This window comes from Ylistrum balloti, unplaced genomic scaffold (assembly GCF_031769215.1).
Source record: "Ylistrum balloti isolate Yb309-2 unplaced genomic scaffold, AGI_CSIRO_Ybal_v1 Utg370362, whole genome shotgun sequence".
In the NCBI taxonomy this organism is placed as follows: domain Eukaryota; kingdom Metazoa; phylum Mollusca; class Bivalvia; order Pectinida; family Pectinidae; genus Ylistrum; species Ylistrum balloti.
The window spans coordinates 63320-84595 of NW_026782256.1; the positions used below are offsets into that span (position 1 = coordinate 63320).

At 35.9% G+C, this 21276-nt stretch overlaps 1 protein-coding gene across 5 annotated transcripts in view; it reads left to right on the forward strand.

Moving 5' to 3' along the window:
• Window positions 1-1619: 1619 nt before the first annotated feature.
• The window catches only part of LOC132553875 (smoothelin-like), a 40158-nt gene continuing 20501 nt past the window's right edge, over window positions 1620-21276 (forward strand). Inside the window, exons 1-2 of one of the 5 annotated variants that reach the window (XM_060218157.1) lie at window positions 1620-1812; window positions 15973-16035. In XM_060218157.1, the coding sequence (XP_060074140.1) occupies window positions 15988-16035 (48 nt within the window). In that variant the 5' untranslated portion in view covers window positions 1620-1812; window positions 15973-15987. Of the gene's footprint in view, window positions 1820-11542; window positions 11728-15972; window positions 16036-21276 lie in introns of those variants that run through there. The other 4 variants (XM_060218155.1, XM_060218159.1, XM_060218158.1 and 1 more) reach the window with 4 other exon arrangements.

Here is a 21276-nt window from a genome sequence, read left to right on the forward strand (position 1 = left end):
TTTTTTGTGGCTTGTTGGATTGGAAAGTAGATCAAGGGAAGCAACTCCTACAGGCTTAGAGCACTTCAGCTTTCTTGTTTCATTAGTGGTATTGAAAAAAAAAAGTGAAAAAAAAACTCACTTAATTCATTCAGACTGTCATCTTTGATAGCGTGCCAGACTGCTCTATCATTATATAAATATTCCTATATATATATATGTGTGTGTGTGCGTGTATGTTATAATGTAACTAAAAGTCGGGCAAATGTTGAAATAAATCAGCTCAAAGAAATCGGTTTCGTCTATCAGCGGAGTCTGGCATTTGATGTACAACAAAAAAATTTGTAGTGCCCATTATCTAACACTTTTATAATTTTACTGAAACTGTTTCTTATTTATTCATACAAACATCCTCATAAATATATCACACATATATCTTATCCTTTGGACAGTTCTTGAAAATAAATCACTTTTATTTTGAGATGGAAATGACTTTGATGCTTGAGATCTGTTTTGTTACTGTGGGATTCCTACCAATGATATCAGTTATTGATGTGGTCTGTAGTGTAGTCAGTGAGACATCAGATGGTTGTCGAGATCTAAGTTACACTCAGATTTTTTAAAGTTATACACAAAAGGTCAGACTTGGTTGTAATTCCACTCTCAGCAATAGTGATAAAATCTCTCTGGGATATAAGTGTTTGTTAACATATCAAACTACATATCCAAAAAGAAAAAGAAAGTTGTTTTTCTCTGTGTAATAATTGAAGAATTGATAAGTTGTAAAGTGTTTATTGTGAGAAGTTTTCAGTTTTATCATTCAGAGTTTTGTTGTGGGCATGATGTTGATAACAGTTGAGCAAGTTTTATCAGTATTAATGGTAAATCAGTGAATGTATTTTTACATTATGAGTATACAAATTAAGGCAAATGATAGTTTAGATGATGCAATGCAGTGTTTCATGATAAATTATTTTTATCAAGTTTCAATGAAATCTTTCTTATTCTCTAATTCACTCAAAAAATGTTAATTAATTATGGGCACTTTTCAGCCTCCCTAGATTCAATGAAATCTTTTTGATTTTCTTATTCACTAAAAAGTGTCAATTAGTTACAGGCACTTTTCTGTCTATTTAAATGACCCTAGATATGAATGTTATTCCCAATTTCAAAATTTTCCGAACTTTACCCAATTCAGACAAATTTGGCCAATCAAACTGCCAAATTGGTAAATTTGCTTTCTGTGATTTGTAAATTTCAGCCAATATATCACTAAATCTACTCAATTTGCACTTCAATGTCAATTCCCAAAATGACCAGGAAAGTCACTGAAACGTTTGTTAAAAACATCAGGAATATACAGCTTCATGGATTTATCTTATCATTTGATCATATAAAATGTTTGTCTTTCTTACTAAAAAAACGCCCACTCAGGGACTGAAGCAAGTCTAGAAGAGTGGGGGTAAGTTAGTGTAAAATGTTTGTTTAAGTAGTAACTAGATATATTAGTTGTTAATTGGAAACATTTGATATTAAAGTCCAGATTACTACTGGTGATGTAAGGCTAGGGGTCTGATAATAGTGGAGGGAGGAGGGGGCTCTCTTCACATAGATACAGATCTCACGGAGGCCTCCAGGAGTTGTCTATGCCAGTCATAGTGCCATTACTGTGTAGCATTATCTCTGTACCACGTTCCCTGAAGGTCAAACAAGCATGCATTCTAACAGTGGATTTTATACCTGATTCCTCTAGCGCATTCCCCTTACCTGACTAGTGCGTGTCCTTCTATTACACGACACACTTTCGAACTCTTCTACAAACTTGCTTCACCAGTAAGTGGTAAGTTGTTTTAATTCATTATAGAAAATGTCTGAATCACTTTTTATGATCAACATGATAATATTTATGAAGAAGGTTGGTTATTTTTAGACTCCTGGCAATGTGTTTCGGTAATGCTACAAGTTTTAGAACTTTTCTGTGGTGCTATCCAGTTCTCTGATGTACCTCTCATAGATCAATAACTGTTAATATTACACAGTTTTCTGTTTAGCTCCATAACAGACAGGGTCAGAGGAATTGGAAATTATCATCATATAAGTGTGTGATTTTAGTCAGGTTTATTCTAATTATTTCCTGAACTTTCTGTATCTTTTTTCTCTGGAATGAAAAATTAAGGCTGTTCATACACTTCTACTGCATAGAAATATAATTAATTTGTTTCTGCACTTGGAATTTAATGATTCAGAAAAAAGCCCCAGAAAACCAACCCAACCACTTCATGTAATGTGATTTATACACCAATCTTTACAAACCTTTGAGGATAAGATTTTTTGTACAGAATGAAGATACAGATGTAGAACTTAGAATATTGTGTGATAATAGAAGCTGTATTGGTTACTTATCCAGGTGTATTGGTAGGTAAGTGTGTGAATGTATGGGTTGAAGAAGGTTAGATGTCTTAGCTGGCTACTGTTGAGGTAATTATCATGTTCTGTAGGCATTCTCCTTAATTAACATGGCCAATTACCGCTGGCCAGATAGTCCTTATCCTACTAATGTGTGTTTGGTGTAAATCTATACTCACAAACACACTTCTTAGGGTGGGAACTGAAGGTAATAGATAGATACAGGCAAAGCTATAGTAACACTGAAGATGGGAACTCAATGGTAAAGGGTACTGACCGAGGAACTGTAGACAAAAGTCAAAGGTAAAGACTGAAGATGGGAACTCAATGGTAAAGGGTACTGACTTAGGAACTGTAGGCAAAAGTCAAGGGTTAAGACTGAAGATGGGAACTCAAGGTCTTGGTCAAGGGCACTGACTGAGGAATTGAAGGCAAAAGTCAAGAATAAGAATTTGACAGTGTAAGACCTGAATCTGGTATACAACGGTGGGAGGGTACATTATAAAAACAGTTTGACTGTATTACAGTGTTAGACCTAAATCTGGTATACAATGGTGGGTGGGTACATTATAAAAACAGTTTGACTGTATTACAGTGTTAGACCTGAATCTGGTGTACAATGGTGGGTGGGTACATTATAAAAACAGTTTGACTGTATTACAGTGTTAGACCTGAATCTGGTATACAATGGTGGGTGGGTACATTATAAAAACAGTTTGACTGTATTACAGTGTTAGACCTGAATCTGGTATACAATGGTGGGTGGGTGTTAGACCTGAATCTGGTATACAATGTGGGACCTGACATAGACCTGAATCTGGTATACAATGGTGGGGGTACCTTATAAAAACAGTTTGACTGTATTACAGTGTTAGACCTGAATCTGGTATACAATGGTTGGTGGGTACATTATAAAAACAGTTTGACTGTATTACAGTGTTAGACCTGAATCTGGTATACAATGGTTGGTGGGTACATTATAAAAACAGTTTGACTGTATTACAGTGTTAGACCTGAATCTGGTATACAATGGTGGTTGGGTACATTATACAAACAGTTTGACTGTATTACAGTGTTAGACCTGAATCTGGTATACATGTGTTGGTGGGTACATTACAAAAACAGTTTGACTGTATTACAGTGTTAGACCTGAATCTGGTATACAATGGTTGGTGGGTACATTATAAAAACAGTTTGACTGTATTACAGTGTTATACCTGAATCTGGTATACAATGGTGGGTGGGTATAGTATAGTTTGACTGTATTACAGTGTTAGACCTAAATCTGGTATACAATGGTGGGTGAGTATAGTATAGTGTGACTGTATTACAGTGTTAGACCTAAATCTGGTATACAATGGTGGGTGGATATAGTATAGTTTGACTGTATTACAGTGTTAGACCTAAATCTGGTATACAATGGTGGGTGGGTATAGTATAGTTTGACTGTATTACAGTGTTAGACCTAAATCTGGTTTACAATGGTGGGTGGATATGTTTGTTATCATTATGCTGATCTTTAACAGATACATCCTAGGTAATGGATTAGTTCCTCACTATCCCTAACATCTATACTTTGTTTACTTACACCAGTCCTTGATCAACCATCTGCCTTTATACACACTACTGTCACAGCCAACTTCATATACCTCCCTACCACCTTGTTCTTAATCACAACCCTCTGAAACCCACTTCCAGTACCCTGTCCATAGTTTTACCCCTTCTCCCATCACCCACTCCCCCTCCCAGTACCCTGTCCATGACCTTACCCCTTTCTCCCCTATTCCTCCCAGTACCCAGTCCATAACCCTACCCCTTTCCCTCCTCCCCTTCCCCTCCCACTACCCTGTCCATAACCTTACCCCTTTCCCTCCTCCCCTCCCCCTCCCACTACCCTGTCCATAACCTTACCCCTTTCCCTCCTCCCTTCTCCCTCTCAGTACCCTTTCTGTAACCTTAATTCTTTTCTCCCCTTCTTCTGCCAAATACCCTGTCTGTAACTTTACCCCTTTCTCCTCTCCACCTTCCAGTGCCCTGTCTATAACCTTACCCCTTACTCCCCTCTCCCTCCTTGTACCCTGTCTGTAACTTTACCCTTTCCTCACCCTGTAGGTAACCCAGCCAATTACCTATACCTTGTCCCCACCATATTTGTAATAATAACCTTTGTACTTTTGTACGGAACAGTGAAGGGTTGGAATTATACAGTTGAGATGAAGAAATGGTATTGACAGAATTAGGGCAAGGTGAGATATTGAAGGGGGTTGATTTAGATAGGGTAGGGGTATTGTTAGTGAAAAGAAAGGGTGGGGTCAGATTATAGAGGGGGCTGTCTGTCAGCCAGTACATTTAGACAGGTGAATGAGACAGGTGTCTTGCCAGTGGTATGTTCAGCTCAATTCTCTCACTCCATAATGAGGCTGCTTCTCTGGTAGTAAGTGTTCCTGAAATTCTTTGGACTCAATTTTGAATTCAAACTTATGTACATTGTTATCTATTTCAACTTATTTGAGTTCAACGGTTTTGAATTTTTCTGTTAGATTGACGTTCCAATAAAAATTACATGATGACAAAATAGTAGTGCTGGTAAGTGAAACCTGTTTGGTTTGAGAACATCTACCACACCAGCTGATGATAGTGCTGTGTACTGGCAAAGTTTGTTTATCTTCCTCCTTCTGGGAGCATCAGCTTACATACAAAATGTTCTTCCAAAAATGTCCAATGGAGGCCTATTGAAGGGAAGTATTGAAATAGTGCAGGAATTAGTCACAGTGTTCAAATCTGTAACTACAGGCTTTGTGTACTGGTTCCTGTAAAGATCAGTTAATTCTTACATCTAATTTATACGTTTAGCTTGTATTTATGTGATCAGATTGAGTTACGACTTCAAATCAGAAAATGAGGCCTAAGTCTGGTACTGTTTTTATGGTTTCCCTTTATGAGCCCTGTAATGAATTTAATGTAATAATGAAGAGGGATGCTTTTGATTTATGGGAAAGTGATGTGTAGTGAGAGAAATAAACATTTATGTGTTTATGTACACTGCATTCAGTGACTTGAGTTACTACAAAGATACATTATATATTGACAACCTGCTTCCTGAATTAGTGTGATGACAAGAGGGGAAAGGACTGTTACTTATAGTACACACAGAAACCTACAGTAACCTGTGTGATAGAAACATACAGTAACCTGTGTGATAGTATCTTATAACCTCTGTAATAGTTCGTACAATATGGAAAATTATCATAATAATGATTTTAAATCTGACAATATTGTTGTCCTTGATGCAATACAACATCACAATTGAATTTCAGAATTTTATAGTTTTTGTTTTAGAGGATCCTGGTCTGGATATAAACTGGAGTTGTAATAAAACTTTGGGATATATTAGCATAGAAGTAGGGCAGCTTGTAAATACATATTGGTGCTATATTTACTGGATAACTTGTGCTAAGAAAGTAGTACAACTGCTGATTTAACTTGTCCTAACCCAACCTTTACTAGCCTTTAACTGCCTGATCCATTCCTAGTTAACCTTGTAATTTGTTTATTAACTTTCCAGTGAATGTTCTGTGTAGGGTATAGACAGTGCTGGTATGGTAATGGGGTTATAATGAGATTACTTACCTCAGGCCTGTCTTAGTCTGTAGGAAGTCACATTACCATGGCAACAAGATGTAAACAAATTCCACACAACTATATAGCTTCCTTACCCTAAGTAAAGAGCAGAAAACTGCTCACAACCCAATGAAACAGATTTACATCTGTACTTAGTGGTACTATAAAAAATGTTTGGTAAATTAATTACTTATCTTTTTTTTGGTCATGATGTTTGTTGGTCATTCAAACATGTACTTTATTGTAACGAAACAAAAATCAAAGGGTTAAGGCAAATTACTTCATACAACTTATGATGTCTTTTACTTAAGTTTTTACTATGGGTATAAAGGATTAGGGAGAAAGACACTCTTGTTCCTTTTAACGGGTCCGTAACCCTTGAGAATTATTATTAGTGATACATGTGTTTGTCTGCTGTCAAAACAAAACACAAGCACTGAATGACCTTGATGGAGATTAAGTAGGTCACCAGGTCAAGATAGCTACTTATTTTGCCTTGTGTTACATATTGAGGAATGTCTGACACATGCACATACTCCAAACATCTCTTAAGACTGACACATAACTTTAGCTGACGTAATTACCAAAGTTTTAAGGTAAAAACTTCAGCTTACGTATTTATCGAACTTTTGGGGTAAAATCAAAGTATGGGTGGTTTTCTGTTCGGTAGATTTTATGATGTGTGTGCTGAAGAGCAAACATAGAACTTATAATTAATCTTATTGAGCTTTGAGAATACATTGAAACAGAAAACAATATCTTAATAAAGAAATGATGTCATCCTCTCTGAATGATTATAACAGTCTTTTAAGATGAGAATGTAAAACAAGCTGTCATTATGTAAAGGTTAAATAAAGACCTCCCCCAAAAGGAAAGACAGTATTTGAGGTGACACTTCAGCAAAACAACAATGTCATAATCATTCACAAACATAGATGGGTGACAGGTGCTTCAGAAGATAATTACCAATCTCTGTGAACCATCTCGCTAAGTTTTTGAGGTGCTTTTTATTGAACGAAGAGTTGTCAGCTGAATCAGAGATCTTACCAACTGTGAGAAGAAAAAGCAAGATTTTCAATAATTTGTATGTGTAATCAGAGAATTTATTGTGTAAGTCACCCCCCACATATACAAACCTAATGCCAAAGCCTTGTATTCATTATACATTGACAAAAGGAACAACAGAGAGGTGTATGCTTATGTGTGATCCATCTCTGTCAGTTTGTTTTGATGGTTTGTACCTTGGTCATTCCGATCTCTATTCATGGCACCTCTGATGGGCACCTGAGAGTGTAGAAGTTGTTTTATAATAATGTTTGGCGTCTGAGAAATGAGGAAGATGTAGGCGGATCATTGTTTCTGGTCTGGCCTGCAGGCTGGGATGTGTGAGAAAGGACGGCTATACACACAGCTAAACTACAACACTGACAAAATCAAAAGAATAAAAATGAAATATTATGCAATTTCCATGCAGGCAATAACACGGAGATTCAGTTTACAGAAGTTGTGTGTGCGGAGATTGTTGATATGCTTAATCTATACAGTAATGGTTTTGGTTATTACAGGGTGTAAAATTGTGTAAGACTAATGATAAAGGCCTTGTATTTCTTGGCATTTCACAACAAGGTATATGATATAGAATATTGGCTTCAGCTGTTGTCAACAAAACCATCTATACAACACTGGGAATGTAAGGGGAGTTTCTTATACTGCTGTTCTGAGATGTGATTACTTACTGGTCATATATAGAACCAAAACAAGTCTGTCAAATTCAATCAATCAATCAAACAGAAGTTGCTCAAATATTTTTTGGACAATTTCAGTCGCAGAAGGCTGTGTTAATTAAAGTTGTATTCATTGTAACAATAGTGACTTTATAAATGGAGTTGACTAGGCCTGAATACTGATTAAGCACTGGATATGATAGAATACCCTCCACTGTGGGGGGTTGGGTGGGTTTGGCGGTTTATATGTAGTAATCACTTTGTGTATCCATGGTAACCTCATGAACCCATAGACACATATTCATGTAATTCATATTTATACCATGGCATCATCTTACCAAGGTTTACACCTTATTAGATTATGGTGATCACTGGGTCAAGGTTAAAGGTCAAAGGTCTGAGATATTTCATGAACCCAAGGATAGATTTAGTTCATATCCACATCATATTAGCAAGGCCTACACTTTTTTGGTGGTCAGTGGTTGAGGTTAAAGGTCAAAGGTCACCATCGATCGACTTTGAAATAAAAAGTCTGTGTGCAAGATATCTCATCTGTAACAGTTTAATCCTTCAATTGATAAAGATGAGGAGTAAAAGATAAGGGGATGGGGGATATATCTAAATGTATAACCCTGCATGCTCACATTGTCTTTATTCTCTTCACAAGAGAGTAACAATCAACTGCCTGTCACTGTCAGTAACTGTTCATCAGTATTCTCCCAAACCAGCTTCTATCAAATTTGTGGTTTATAGACTGGTTGCTGTTAAGAATCAGTTTAACCGTGTGTGGAGGGAGTGTCATACTACAATGTCCATGTTTTAATACTCTGTGAGATGATGTTATGAAAGTGATCTTAAGTTATCCCTGAGGTCATCTGTGGATATCCTTGAGCAGAAAACCCCAAACTAACCAAGCAACCTACTGACCAAGCATACATATAGGATGGTAATTCAATACATACTGGTCTTGTTATATCAGTTTATATGCCTTGTTGGATGTAGCCACCTCCTTAGAGAACATGTGTATCTGACGCCATTGAACAAATTGGTACAGACATTTATGGAGCAACATTGAATGCCAGAAATATACAGGGAACATGAAGAATGATCTCTGGGGATGTTACAGTTCTCCTTAGAGGTCTTCAGGAAGTTAGGAGAACACCACACCGTAGCTGTTCTCCTCAGAGGTCTTCAGGAAGTTAGAAGAACACCTCACACAGTCAGTGTTCTCCACACTGTAGATATTCTCCTCAGAGGTCTACAGGAAGTTAGAAGAACACCTCACACAGTCAGTGTTCTCCACACTGTAGATGTTCTCCTCAGAGGTCTACAGGATGTTAGAAGAACACCTCACACAGTCAGTGTTCTCCACACTGTAGCTGTTCTCCTCAGAGATCTACAGGATGTTAGGAGAACACCACTAAGCCACATCTCCCCTCAGAGGTCTACAGGAAGATTGTTGAACTCCTGTACAGGACGTTTGTAGAATGTCTGTCAAAATGAAATGTCCTTATTTGTACAATTGATTAAACCAAATGAAATTTCATAGCCAAATATTCACACTCTGTTGGAACAACCATTGATGTCTCTTACCTAGGTAATCAACTTTTACAACAGGTTGGATAGAAATCCCGCAATTACAACAGCAAGGAGTTGTCATTGCAAAGTTAATTAAATTGAGAATTTATAAGTTTGTCATATATCTGTGTATCCTACATTGTTGGCCCAGTTAACACCAAAGTTTCACTTCTGTTAGGTTTACTTACTTCAACAGGTTTAAGTGTATATGGCTTGAACTGACAACACTTTCACAACTCTCTAGATAAGGACTGGTTGTATTAAATTAGATTTCTTGTACAGTAGACGACACCAGTAGAAACAAATGACATTGGCCATTTGTCAGCAGATATATTCTAACTTCCTGGGTACTAGACTGGACCTCTTCTATGCCTGTGTTAGACAAATTAATTTTTTTCCCCTTTTTTAATCTAGTCGTATTATGATTTTGAAGCAGGATATCTTTGAATCTTAGATGCAATAAGATAGACAATTTTCTAGAGGTATGTGGCTTCAACGCACCTGGGTTTGGATTTTAGGAACTTGTGCCAAGACCATCAATAGGGCCTGCAGTTAGATCATTTTCACTCACGGATTGGTTTCATTTCTGTTACTATTGAATAAGCTCATCTCAGTAACATGAAGTAAAGGAATGAATGGAATTATCAAATCAATGCTGCAACAAAAGTTGTTTATGATAATTCTTTTTTGTTTTTGTTAAAATATTTGTTTTTTTTTCTACATCTTCTTTTAAGCAAAGGGTTTGTATTTTTAGATTTAAGTTGTTTCATGTACGTTTTTTGAAAGAAAGAAGTTCTTCAAGGAAAACCTAGAAGTTATGCAAGTTGGCAGGAAATCTGTACATGTAGGTACTTGGCAATCGTCTGTAATCTTAATTAACAGACAGCGGTAAAAGTAATCACCACAAATATATTTACAGACTAGACCGTATTTTACCCATTGTAAATGTTTCTCTGAATTCTTTTATCAGTCCTGTCTGCGCTTTCGTGTCTTGACTTAAAATTTACATTTTTAGATGTACCATAATGCTTTAAGTTTCTCTTTAGATAATATTAACAAATTCATTAGTACAAAAAAATTTTAAAAGTTTATTGATCGTAAGGAAATATCAGTGAAAATAAAACTCTCATGCAAGTCAATTGTTGTACAGTACGTTATTGTTGATGTATGGATTATTATGATGTTACTATGGTAACATGTACCTTGATGTTTGTCTATGGGTGGATTACTATGACGATACTATGGTAGCGTGTATCTAGATATTTGCTATGGGTGGATTATTTTGATGTTACTATGGTAACCTGTACCTAGATATTTGTCTATGGTTGGATTACTATGGTAACATGTACCTAGATGTTTGTCTATGGGTGGAACCTGTACTATGGATATTTGATATTTGCTATGGGTGGATTATTTTGATGTTACTATGGTAACCTGTACCTAGATATTTGTCTATGGGTGGATTACTATGATGATTATATGGTAACATGTATCTAGGTATTTGCTATGGATGGATTATTTTGATGTTACTATGGTAACCTGTACCTAGATATTTGTCTATGGTTAGATTACTATGACGATACTATGGTAACATGTATCTAGATATTTGCTATGGATGGATTATTTTGATGTTACTATGGTAACCTGTACCTAGATATTTGTCTATGGATGGATTATTTTGATGTTACTATGGTAACCTGTACCTAGATATTTGTCTATGGATGGATTATTTTGATGTTACTATGGTAACCTGTACCTAGATATTTGTCTATGGGTGGATTATTATGATGTTACTATGGTAACCTGTACCTGTATCTTTGGGTTAATCATTACAATGATTCTGATGGAGATGCTGTCTATACCCTGAGTGGGTCTCTATGTACATTCTTTCTAGCCTGCTGCTTTATGAAAGCTTCACCCGTCTTTTCCTCTCATACCTAATTCAAATTACCACTGGCCTAAATTCCTTAACAGCTACCATGTTACCTAATTGGCAGGTTAAAAATACATTTGATTGGATGAAGAATGTGTCAGAAAATAACCCTGTATTAAATTCATTTACAAGTGTTGACATATTTGTGAATTGATTCATATGAACAACAAGTATACAGTTTGGTAGAGTAAAGCATGTGCATGCCTTAGGTCTGTGTGTGCCAAGTATTACACATACCTGTGTACACAGTTGTACACACTTCAACATGCACACAGAAAGCACACGTTTCTTACAACTTTCTGGCTCTGAAAGATAGAGTAGACAGAAAATGTAAGAAAAAACAAACCACTAAAGTCTTGTGGTCTATTGTGTATCCTGAACCAGCAGGCACGGATCTGGTTTTAGTGGAAATTGATGCTGAAGTGTTGTCTGGAAACTTTTGAATTTCAAGGAGCTTGCTAATCAAGGAATTTTACTTCTTACAAGGTAATTTTTGTGGGCTGTTTATCTTCGGTGGACAGACAGATATTTAGAAATAAGCTATATTGTTAAGTAAATTGATTTTCAAGACAAGAGGTCACTGATTGGATGGTTATGTCATATTGTTGTCATAACAATATATGACATCACACATTAGAAAACTCAGTATAGGTACATCTATTTGAAACAGGTTGCTAGTTCATGTCAGAGAGTTTGACGAAACAATATACTACTGTAGTAGTTCTGGGAATATTTCTTAACCTTTCATATTTAATCTTACATCAGAATAAATTGGCTGAGTATAGAAAACATTGATCTTTAAGTCAGGTTTTAGTAAACAATATTTATGATGTAGGACTTTGCTGTATTGTGATATTGAATTTTTTTTTTCTTTGACTTTTCAAAATTTTTTTTTTTCATGAAACTGTTCAATTCTAATTCTTTTTGTTTTGAAATCCATTGAAAGTCTACTGACAAATGAATCTCTCCTAAAGAAGTAATTAAGACAGGACAGTTTAATTTCACTTAAAACTCCGTAATATAGCAGATTGATGCATGCTGTAAAAAGTGATCAAACACTGAGAAATGTACACTATCATTTGATGAGATTGGGGAGATTTGGGAATAGATAAGACTGTAGATGTTTACCAGCTCCCTCAGCCATGTGTGGATCTCCTGTGAGCCAATTTATACCTCCAGGAAATTAGAGGGTTTTGTCTATCAGAGTTTAGCCTGCAGTTTGTCAGGTGCTGTTTATTTATTATATATCAATGGGAGAAAATCTGTTGGAATGGTTATAATATTGAAACAAATTCATAAAGCACATTGTATACTCATAGATAGAGGGTAAGACTGCTTTGTTTGTAAAAATAGGTTCTGGTACTGTCTCAGGAATTTTGACTTTTCTACTCTTATTAGTTAACGTTGCCTTAAACTTTACCAGCCAAGTTTTTTCAACTTATATTAAACAATCTTGTTGGCCTGACTTGAAGCACGAAAGAGCTTTAATTGTGGAAAATTCACATGTTCAGGCAGGTGACCCATACCTTTTCATATCCGTCCACAGAATGGAATCCCAGACATCTATGTTAAAGAGAGTGTTATTTCTACACCACCCACACCCATTAGTTCTACAGACAAATAATAGACACTGTTTATAGAATTTAGAGAGAAGAAATTCCAGAACTTTCTGTTTTTCCTGTTGTTCTGTGGCCTATGAAGTTTCATCCCGTATAAGTACTCCTCCAGATGAGGAGCTGGAAACTTCACCGGAAACCAGCTTTTATTTTGTTGGACTCCGAGACTGAAAGTTTTCAAAAATTGTATATTAATGTCAACCTCAGTGAACTCTAGCTGTGTGTATGATATATATATATATGCCTTCCATTAATGTGCCCTATGTGTCTGACTTTCCTATCAAAAGTGTATTTTATAAAACAGTGGGATGCTGTCACTGTTTGCAACTAAAGGTACAGACTAACAGTGTACTTGCAGAGGTTACAGTGTTGACCTCTCTCTCTCCTCATCAACAGTATGATGTTTAAGACAATACACAAATAACCTTTCAGTCACACAGTAAGATAGAATTTGGATCAGTTAGCCTTCTGAGGGTATCTAAAGGTTATGAAAGTGTGATCACCTTTGATTTGAGCCAGATAAGAGTCGAAGACTTGTGAAAGTGTGATCACCTTTGATAGGAGTCAATGACATGAGATAAAACGTCAAGAAAATACCAACATAGCAACCAAATCATAATTCAAACTCAAATTCCATAAAATTAGGGCAAAATATGAACAAAAGACAGATTTACACAGAGATTCCTGAAAAAGTCCAAGGAGAATAAGACCATGTGTTCTGGAGGAGTAAGTGTCTTTTGCTTCATCAACAACACCCTCTATGTAAACCTTGGTCAATTCCAGTAAGTAATGTCATGTTCTGAAATGAAAACAAAGCATACAACAATGGAACCAACAGGCAAACTAACGAGCATCAAAAACATTCAGCTTCATGTCACAACCACGCAGCTTATCTAGCTCTAAAAACTAAAAGTATGCATTTTCATGAAATATTTATGCATAGGATGGCATCAAAGTTTATATTCCTCAAAGTTATCATAAAGTTTTTACATGTGTTGCTGTCAGAATATCACAAATGTTTAGATATTCTGTCCAGGGCTGTAATCTTCAAGGAAAATTTCCTGTTTTCAGGAGACTTTGATCTCTCAAGAAAATGATATATGTAAATTCTTCAATATCTGAATTTTTTTTAATGTGTGTCCTTTATGATGTTAAAAATCCTTCCTTGTTCTGCGTGAGTTGGCAGTATCGAGATAGTAAACATTTTTTATGTGTTCATGTTGCCGTGGTTTCAAATCAAAGGTCAAGGTCAAGTTCAAACTACCTTAGGTTTTATATCTTTCCAAACAGTTTGTTGAACTTTTAAACTGATTTTGAGGTATATCATCTCTCAATGGAGCAGATGTTTCCAAGGTGGACACCCAGGGCAACTCTCTGTAGAATTACAGTGTGTACTCTAACTAAGTACAACACAACCTGCTTATCAATATCTTGTACTGTAATTGCTTTACTGTGCAAAAAGTGTTTCAGATAATATTACAATGTTGTTCAACATTAAAAGGAATTTTACATTAAATTTGTAAGGTTGAGTCGACTGGCATGGACTCCGTCAACATGGTTGGTGTCCAGTTCTATCGGTGTCAGATATGAAATTATAATGCATAGATATAATGCTTAATTCTAAATCATCAGAATTTTTGTCTGAAATGAAGTTTGTTATCAATGACTTGGAGAATAATGGGAATCAACAAAATTTGTGTTAAACTGGTAATATTATATAAGCAAATTAGAAAGCCAAAATGAAAAAGGAAACATTTTCTCACAAATCTTCAAATGTTAACTTGTGTGTAATATTATAGTACTGTTGTATCAGTGAGACGTCCCGGGGTCAGGACAAAGATGGCTGCTCAGAGTCCTGTAATCAACAGGAAGTAGACACCTTTCATCAACCACTCATCATGTTTTCTGACTAAACCATAATGTTTTGAAATCTAAATAATATTACTTTAAGAAACATTTGTTTTTTTATTCAGTACAAAACATTTATATTTTGTAGATCAGAAGAGACGTGCCAAAATTTGTGTCTGGTTAACATGTCTTTATTCCATAAAGCTAGTCAACCCTTGTATAGTTTAATTCTGTGTTCACTAATGGTTTCTCACTGGGATTTCCTTGACTAAGAATATATTGCTACTGTTCTTCAAGAAGTTCAGGTACATAATGACTAATAATAGCATTATGTACTTTAAGGCACTGAGGTGAGGCCACCAGGTGGCATCCATATACAGGGGTCCAGTTATCACAACTTTTGGTAGTAATATCATTTATGGACAAAAACATGGTGCAAAAACTTTTTTTGGAAAATTAAAACTACACAAGTTAGAATCTTTAATCAGATTTGTGTAAAAAAAGGTAAAATATCATAGACAATGACAAAGGAAACACAATCGTAAAGCTTCAAAACACCTCAAGTTGACAAGGCTTGTAATAAGACTGAGCAATGCATTGTTTAGAATTTCCAGATGTAAAACATTGGGGTAAGAAGTTGCTCAATCTTCTTAGGAAAAAATGTAAGATAAAAATAAATTTGAACATCTGCTTTGACTGTACATATCGTTTTCTTACCTTTATATTACATTTCTGTCGTTCGTTACGTAGAGGCTGAAGTTTTAAGTGTAGGTGTTTGTTACAAACCAACAAAGGAATGGTGATTTCCTCTCTCTATATCTATATCAAGGATGCCAAGTTTTGTGACAGAGTGACGGAAGATCAGGTACCTACTTACTGTTAACATCTCTGACTTTGTCTCCAGAAAAAAACATTTTTGATGAGGCTAAGTCTCGTGGACTGCTGTATCACTTAGTATGAACATCAGCAGAGCACAACAACTGTTTGGTGCTGGATTTGTGAAATTAAGGTGCTTTAGTGCAGTTTCAGTGGACTGAGATGATAGGAAAATAAAAAAGTCAAATTAAAGAAGATGGCTGAATAACATTAAAGAAAAGAAGTATTACTGTACCAGAGGAACAGGAAAGGATGCAGTACTAACTGTATCAAATGAAACAACAACTTCTTCTCTTTTTATTTTTTTCATTACAGTATGTCTGATAATAGATTTAAGGTTTGTAATGTAGTCTGTAACTATGGTAAAAATTATTTATTTTCTTGTTGTCAGGGAGACAAGACCAACATGCCTTCCTACGAAACGATGGACGATGAGGAGGAGCTGCACAAATACGTAAGTACTATACTGCTGGGTATTATTGTGGGACTTGACAAGACGACAACTGGGGACACAAATACATAAGTACCATACTGTTGGGTATTATTGTGGGACTTGACAAGACGACAACTGGGGACACAAATACGTAAGTACCATACTGTTGGGTATTATTGTGGGACTTGACAAGACGACAACTGGGGACACAAATATTTGAGTTCTGTACTATTGGGTATTTTTGTGAGACTTAACAAGACGACAATTGGGGACACAAATTTGTCAGTACCATATGGTAAGGTATTGTTGTGAGACTTGACAAGACGACAACTGGGGACATAGATATGTAAGTACTGTACTGTTGGGTATTTTTGTAAGACTTGACAAGACAACAACTGGGGACATAGATATGTAAGTACCATATGGTAAGGTATTGCTGTGGGACTTGACTGGATGACAAATGGTGATCATTAGTTCAAATATATATTAGCCACATGGAAGTTCAAATTAATAAAGAATAAAAAGAGTTGAGTAAGCTCTGTTTGTACATGTGGGAGTGTTATTGGTGGTTCAAAACAAGCCTGTTTACACCTGATTAATCCTGCTCTGATAAAGATACACAGGTACTGATAGTAAAGAGGTCACCAAGTACAACATCAGTTGCATATAGCCCCCAACAAATATCTCAGGTCACCTGGCAGTCTTAATCTTAGTGTGAAGGTCAGCAGGGAGTCTTAATCTTAGCATGTAGGTCAGCAGGGAGTCTTATCTTGGTGACCCATCATCAGTTTTACTCCTCTCCATAACACCCGAGACCAAGTAGTCATTGATAAGCAGGTTTATGAAACCATTTAAAGTGCAATAAATCTCAAAGCTCTAGTCAGGCATTTTGCATCAAATGAAATTAGAAATTCTTTTTAAAAACCTGAGATTTCATCTTTTGAAAGTTTATGTATCATGTCTAGAAAAGTTTTTTGTTTAAATTACATAAATATTGAAAGAGGTGGTTTGTTTTTCATTATAAATGACATACATATAGAATATGAGGTTACTAAAATCACTATACCACAGACATAGAAATCTCCCGAACTGAAGAAAAACTTTGTCTAATCCAAACGTCTCATATATATGATAACATTATTGAATGGATCGATAAAATCATGTAGGAACTTAATTGTTTTTATTCCTGTCAGACTTGCTGTTCTGAATCTACTGACTCATAATGTTTTGTGTTCCTTGTGGTGATTGGAAAGGTTTTTGTGTTGGGTATAAAGGATCTAGGGGAGAGGGAACTTACATTGATAATTCTTGTTGACTTGGATATAGTTTGTAAGGAGTGTAAATCTAAAAGACTGGATTACGTAAAGTTAACTTTAGACTGACTAACCAGCCCAAAGGTTTTGGTAAAGAATTACCTCCCCTTTGTATGTTTCAAAGCAATCAGACATATCAAAGAGATCAACCAATTTAAGATTCTAGAAGCAGGAGGACTCCATGGCGACTTTGACGTACATGGATAGGCCAGAGACACCCATAGGCTTTAATTTTGTGTCTGATCAGGGGATCTAACACTGGCAGTGAACATATTTTCCCTCAAAGTGTAGTGTGTTATCCACCTGCACAGCCATTCCACCACTGTGTAATACCACTAATGTCTGAACATCACAGAGGTGAAGTCTTATTAATTGTTCGAACTTTTATTCTGAATTAAACTAAGACTTGATCAGAAACTCATTTTCTGTATTTTCCGTTTTAAAAACATTTCTCTTCACCAGACATCACTATGGTATAAGATAGGCCTATCCATTATTTTGTTCTGTGTGGTATTCCGGTTTGTTATACATCAAAGGCCTCGGAGATTGTCTGTCAGCCATCTTGTGTTGTCTGTTGGCCATTAGATTGGTGCCTGCAGTTGGAACATTATTCAGTCTTGTTGCCATAGTGATGATAGCTATCTCTGATAAATGAATCAGCCAAGATTTTCACGGTACAAATTCACCAGTAGTCATGGTTAATGTGGCAAATAGGTTTTATGGTTGGACTACAGGAATGAAAGGCATGTTGAACAGTTGGTTTTTTATGACATTTTTGGTTAATGTTGGCATTTTTTCAGCATTGCTTGGCATTTCACAAAACTTTTGTTCTACATCATAGATCTGTTTTGCTTTTTCTTTCTAAGTCATTCTATATATTCTGTGGTAAAGATTTTACCATTTGCCCTGTATATACATTAGTCAGTAAGGTAAACCTGTCTCTCATTGTTACCCTTACCCATTAGTTTTTGCCTTAGCTTTGAAGCTGTACTTTTACCAACCAGTTCTCTTGTCAGTGATTGGGGGTTGAGACATCAACTTGAGGGTTGGAATCTGAGGCCTTGTGTCTACTATTACTTCAGCTCCCCCTACATGTCTTACTACAAAGTCAAGTGGACTTATATAACTATGTATTAATGCTTGGAACAAATCTGGTACCTACAGTATTCTAAGTAAACACTGGGAATTTGCTTCCTAACCGACGTCATAGTCAGGAGAGTAGACAGTATGTAATGAATAGAAGCCAGCAGTACTTTTATCAGTGTCAGTTGACATTGCACAATGATCACCTCTCCCAAGTATAATAAAGGATCCCCAACCCCCGTTGAGTATATCACAGGATTACCTCCCCTGAGTTTAATACAAGTTTACCTCCTCTGAATATTGTACACAATAACCTCCTCCGAGTATAATACAGGGTTCCCCCCTCCCACTCCATTCAGTATATTACACGATTACCTCCTCCAAGCATAATACAAGGTTCCCCTGCCCTCATACCCCCCTGCCCCCACCCCCATTTAGTATATCACAGGATTACCTCCCCTGAGTTTGATACAAGTTTACCTCCCCTGAATATTGTACACAATTACCTACTCCAAGTATAATACAGAATTACCTGCCATAGTATAAGACATTATCTTCTCTTGAGGTTAATACATGATTACTGCCCCTGAGTACATTGTATAATACAGGTTACCTCCCCTTATTATAATACTGGATTAAATCCCATCCGTCTAGTACAGGAATAACCTTCCCAAGTATAATACAAGATTACCTCCCCTGGGTATAATACTGGATTATCTACCCTGAGTGTTACACAGGATTTCTACCCTTAACATAAAACTGGATTACCTCCCCTGGCTATTATAAGTTATTATCTCTAAGAAACTTCATTATAGCATTTCCTTTGCTGATGATAACACAGGAATACTTGGAATGTAATATCCTGTACATTCCTACATTTTGCTACAGAAAATATTGTTTGACAAGCCGCCCTGCAGACTAGATTTTGTGATATACTCATTAACAGAGTACAATTTTTCCCCCTTATTCAACATAACAACATATCTGATTTGGTCGGTTCATCTCTGCTTATATTACATATCACAGATTTTCATTAGTGTGCTACTCAACTGTAACTTTCAGGATGTATATATAACAACGAAAAAACACAGATTTTTGTGGAGTGAATATGTATTTTTGTATCCGTGGGAATAAATATATGATTAATTCTTGTGTTCTTCTTCAGTGTGTTGATATTTTCTTCAGATGTTGCGGTCTAAAAATAAGATTAGGGTGTTATTTGTAGTATGTTCATGATGAAGACTGTCAAACACATACTATTGTACCCTCCTGATCATTAAAGCATGTATGTCTGTTGGTATATCAGGAACATTGTGTTTAGTAAGGAATGAGCAGAATCACTACCATGGAATTTACTGTATTTTGTATGTTACATCTCCGACAACATGAATGTCTGTGGTTTAGGTAGTGTGATGTAGGTAGTGGTGATTTTTGTTGACAGCAGAATATTGAGGTGGATATTTTGCCGTTCAACACTTAACTGTTCTAATACCCCTGTCACAGGTAATTAAGCGATACATTGTAACGGCCACTACAGGATTAACTGATGCTAAAACGTCCACGATTTACCGGGGTTCTGTAACAAATAATTACCATATTATTATGTAAGACAATTTGGTGATGATATTCTTACATAACACTTATTAGAGGGAGAAGAAAAAAGAAAATTGATACAAATATACTAGAAAGAAGATAAAAAACATTACACAAGTGTTAAGTATTAGTGTTGTCATTCCTGATCCTGATGCTAAATAATAACAATACATCAGTGATGTCATAGATTCAATGCACAATGTGTATATGTTGAAGAAAGCCTGTCATAATTTGTTCCCAGATTGGTACATGTCGTAAGGTTATACAAATTGTCCTGCGTACATCACCATGTTTGGTTGGTTAAGAAACACTACATCTCATCAGAAAATTTTGTTTCTTCTGAAATTCTATAAATCTTGGGATTTATATTGATAATATCCTTATTATAATGTGTTAGATTGACTTCTGAAAATATTCATTTGAGTTCTGAACATTTAAAAGGCCATGACAAGCAGCAATGCACAAGAATAATCCACAAATATGGACATTTATTACAATATAAACACAGGGTTCTACCTGAAGGCATGCTTTTATTTGTTCAACTTGGTAAAATTTTATATCAATTTTATTGATATGATGTATGGCAATTACTGAGGGGAAAGTTGAAATGTACTGCTCTTGCTTAGAATGACATCAGACTTTGTATACTGTATGTAGAGCTCAGACTTAGAATGACATCAGACTTTGTATACTGTATGTACAGCCCAGACTTAGAATGACATCAGACTTTGTATACTGTATGTACAGCCCAGACTTAGAATGACATCAGACTTTGTATACTGTATGTACAGCTCAGACTTAGAATGACATCAGACTTTGTATACTGTATGTACAGCCCAGACTTAGAATGACATCAGACTTTGTATTCTGTATGTACAGCTCAGACTTAGAATGACATCAGACTTTGTATACTGTATGTACAGCTCAGACTTAGAATGACATCAGACTTTGTATACTGTATGTACAGCTCAGACTTAGAATGACATCAGACTTTGTATACTGTATGTACAGCCCAGACTTAGAATGACATCAGACTTTGTATACTGTATGTACAGCTCAGACTTAGAATGACATCAGACTTTGTATACTGTATGTACAGCCCAGACTTAGAATGACATCAGACTTTGTATTCTGTATGTACAGCTCAGACTTAGAATGACATCAGACTTTGTATACTGTATGTACAGCTCAGACTTAGAATGACATCAGACTTTGTATACTGTATGTACAGCTCAGACTTAGAATGACATCAGACTTTGTATACTGTATGTAC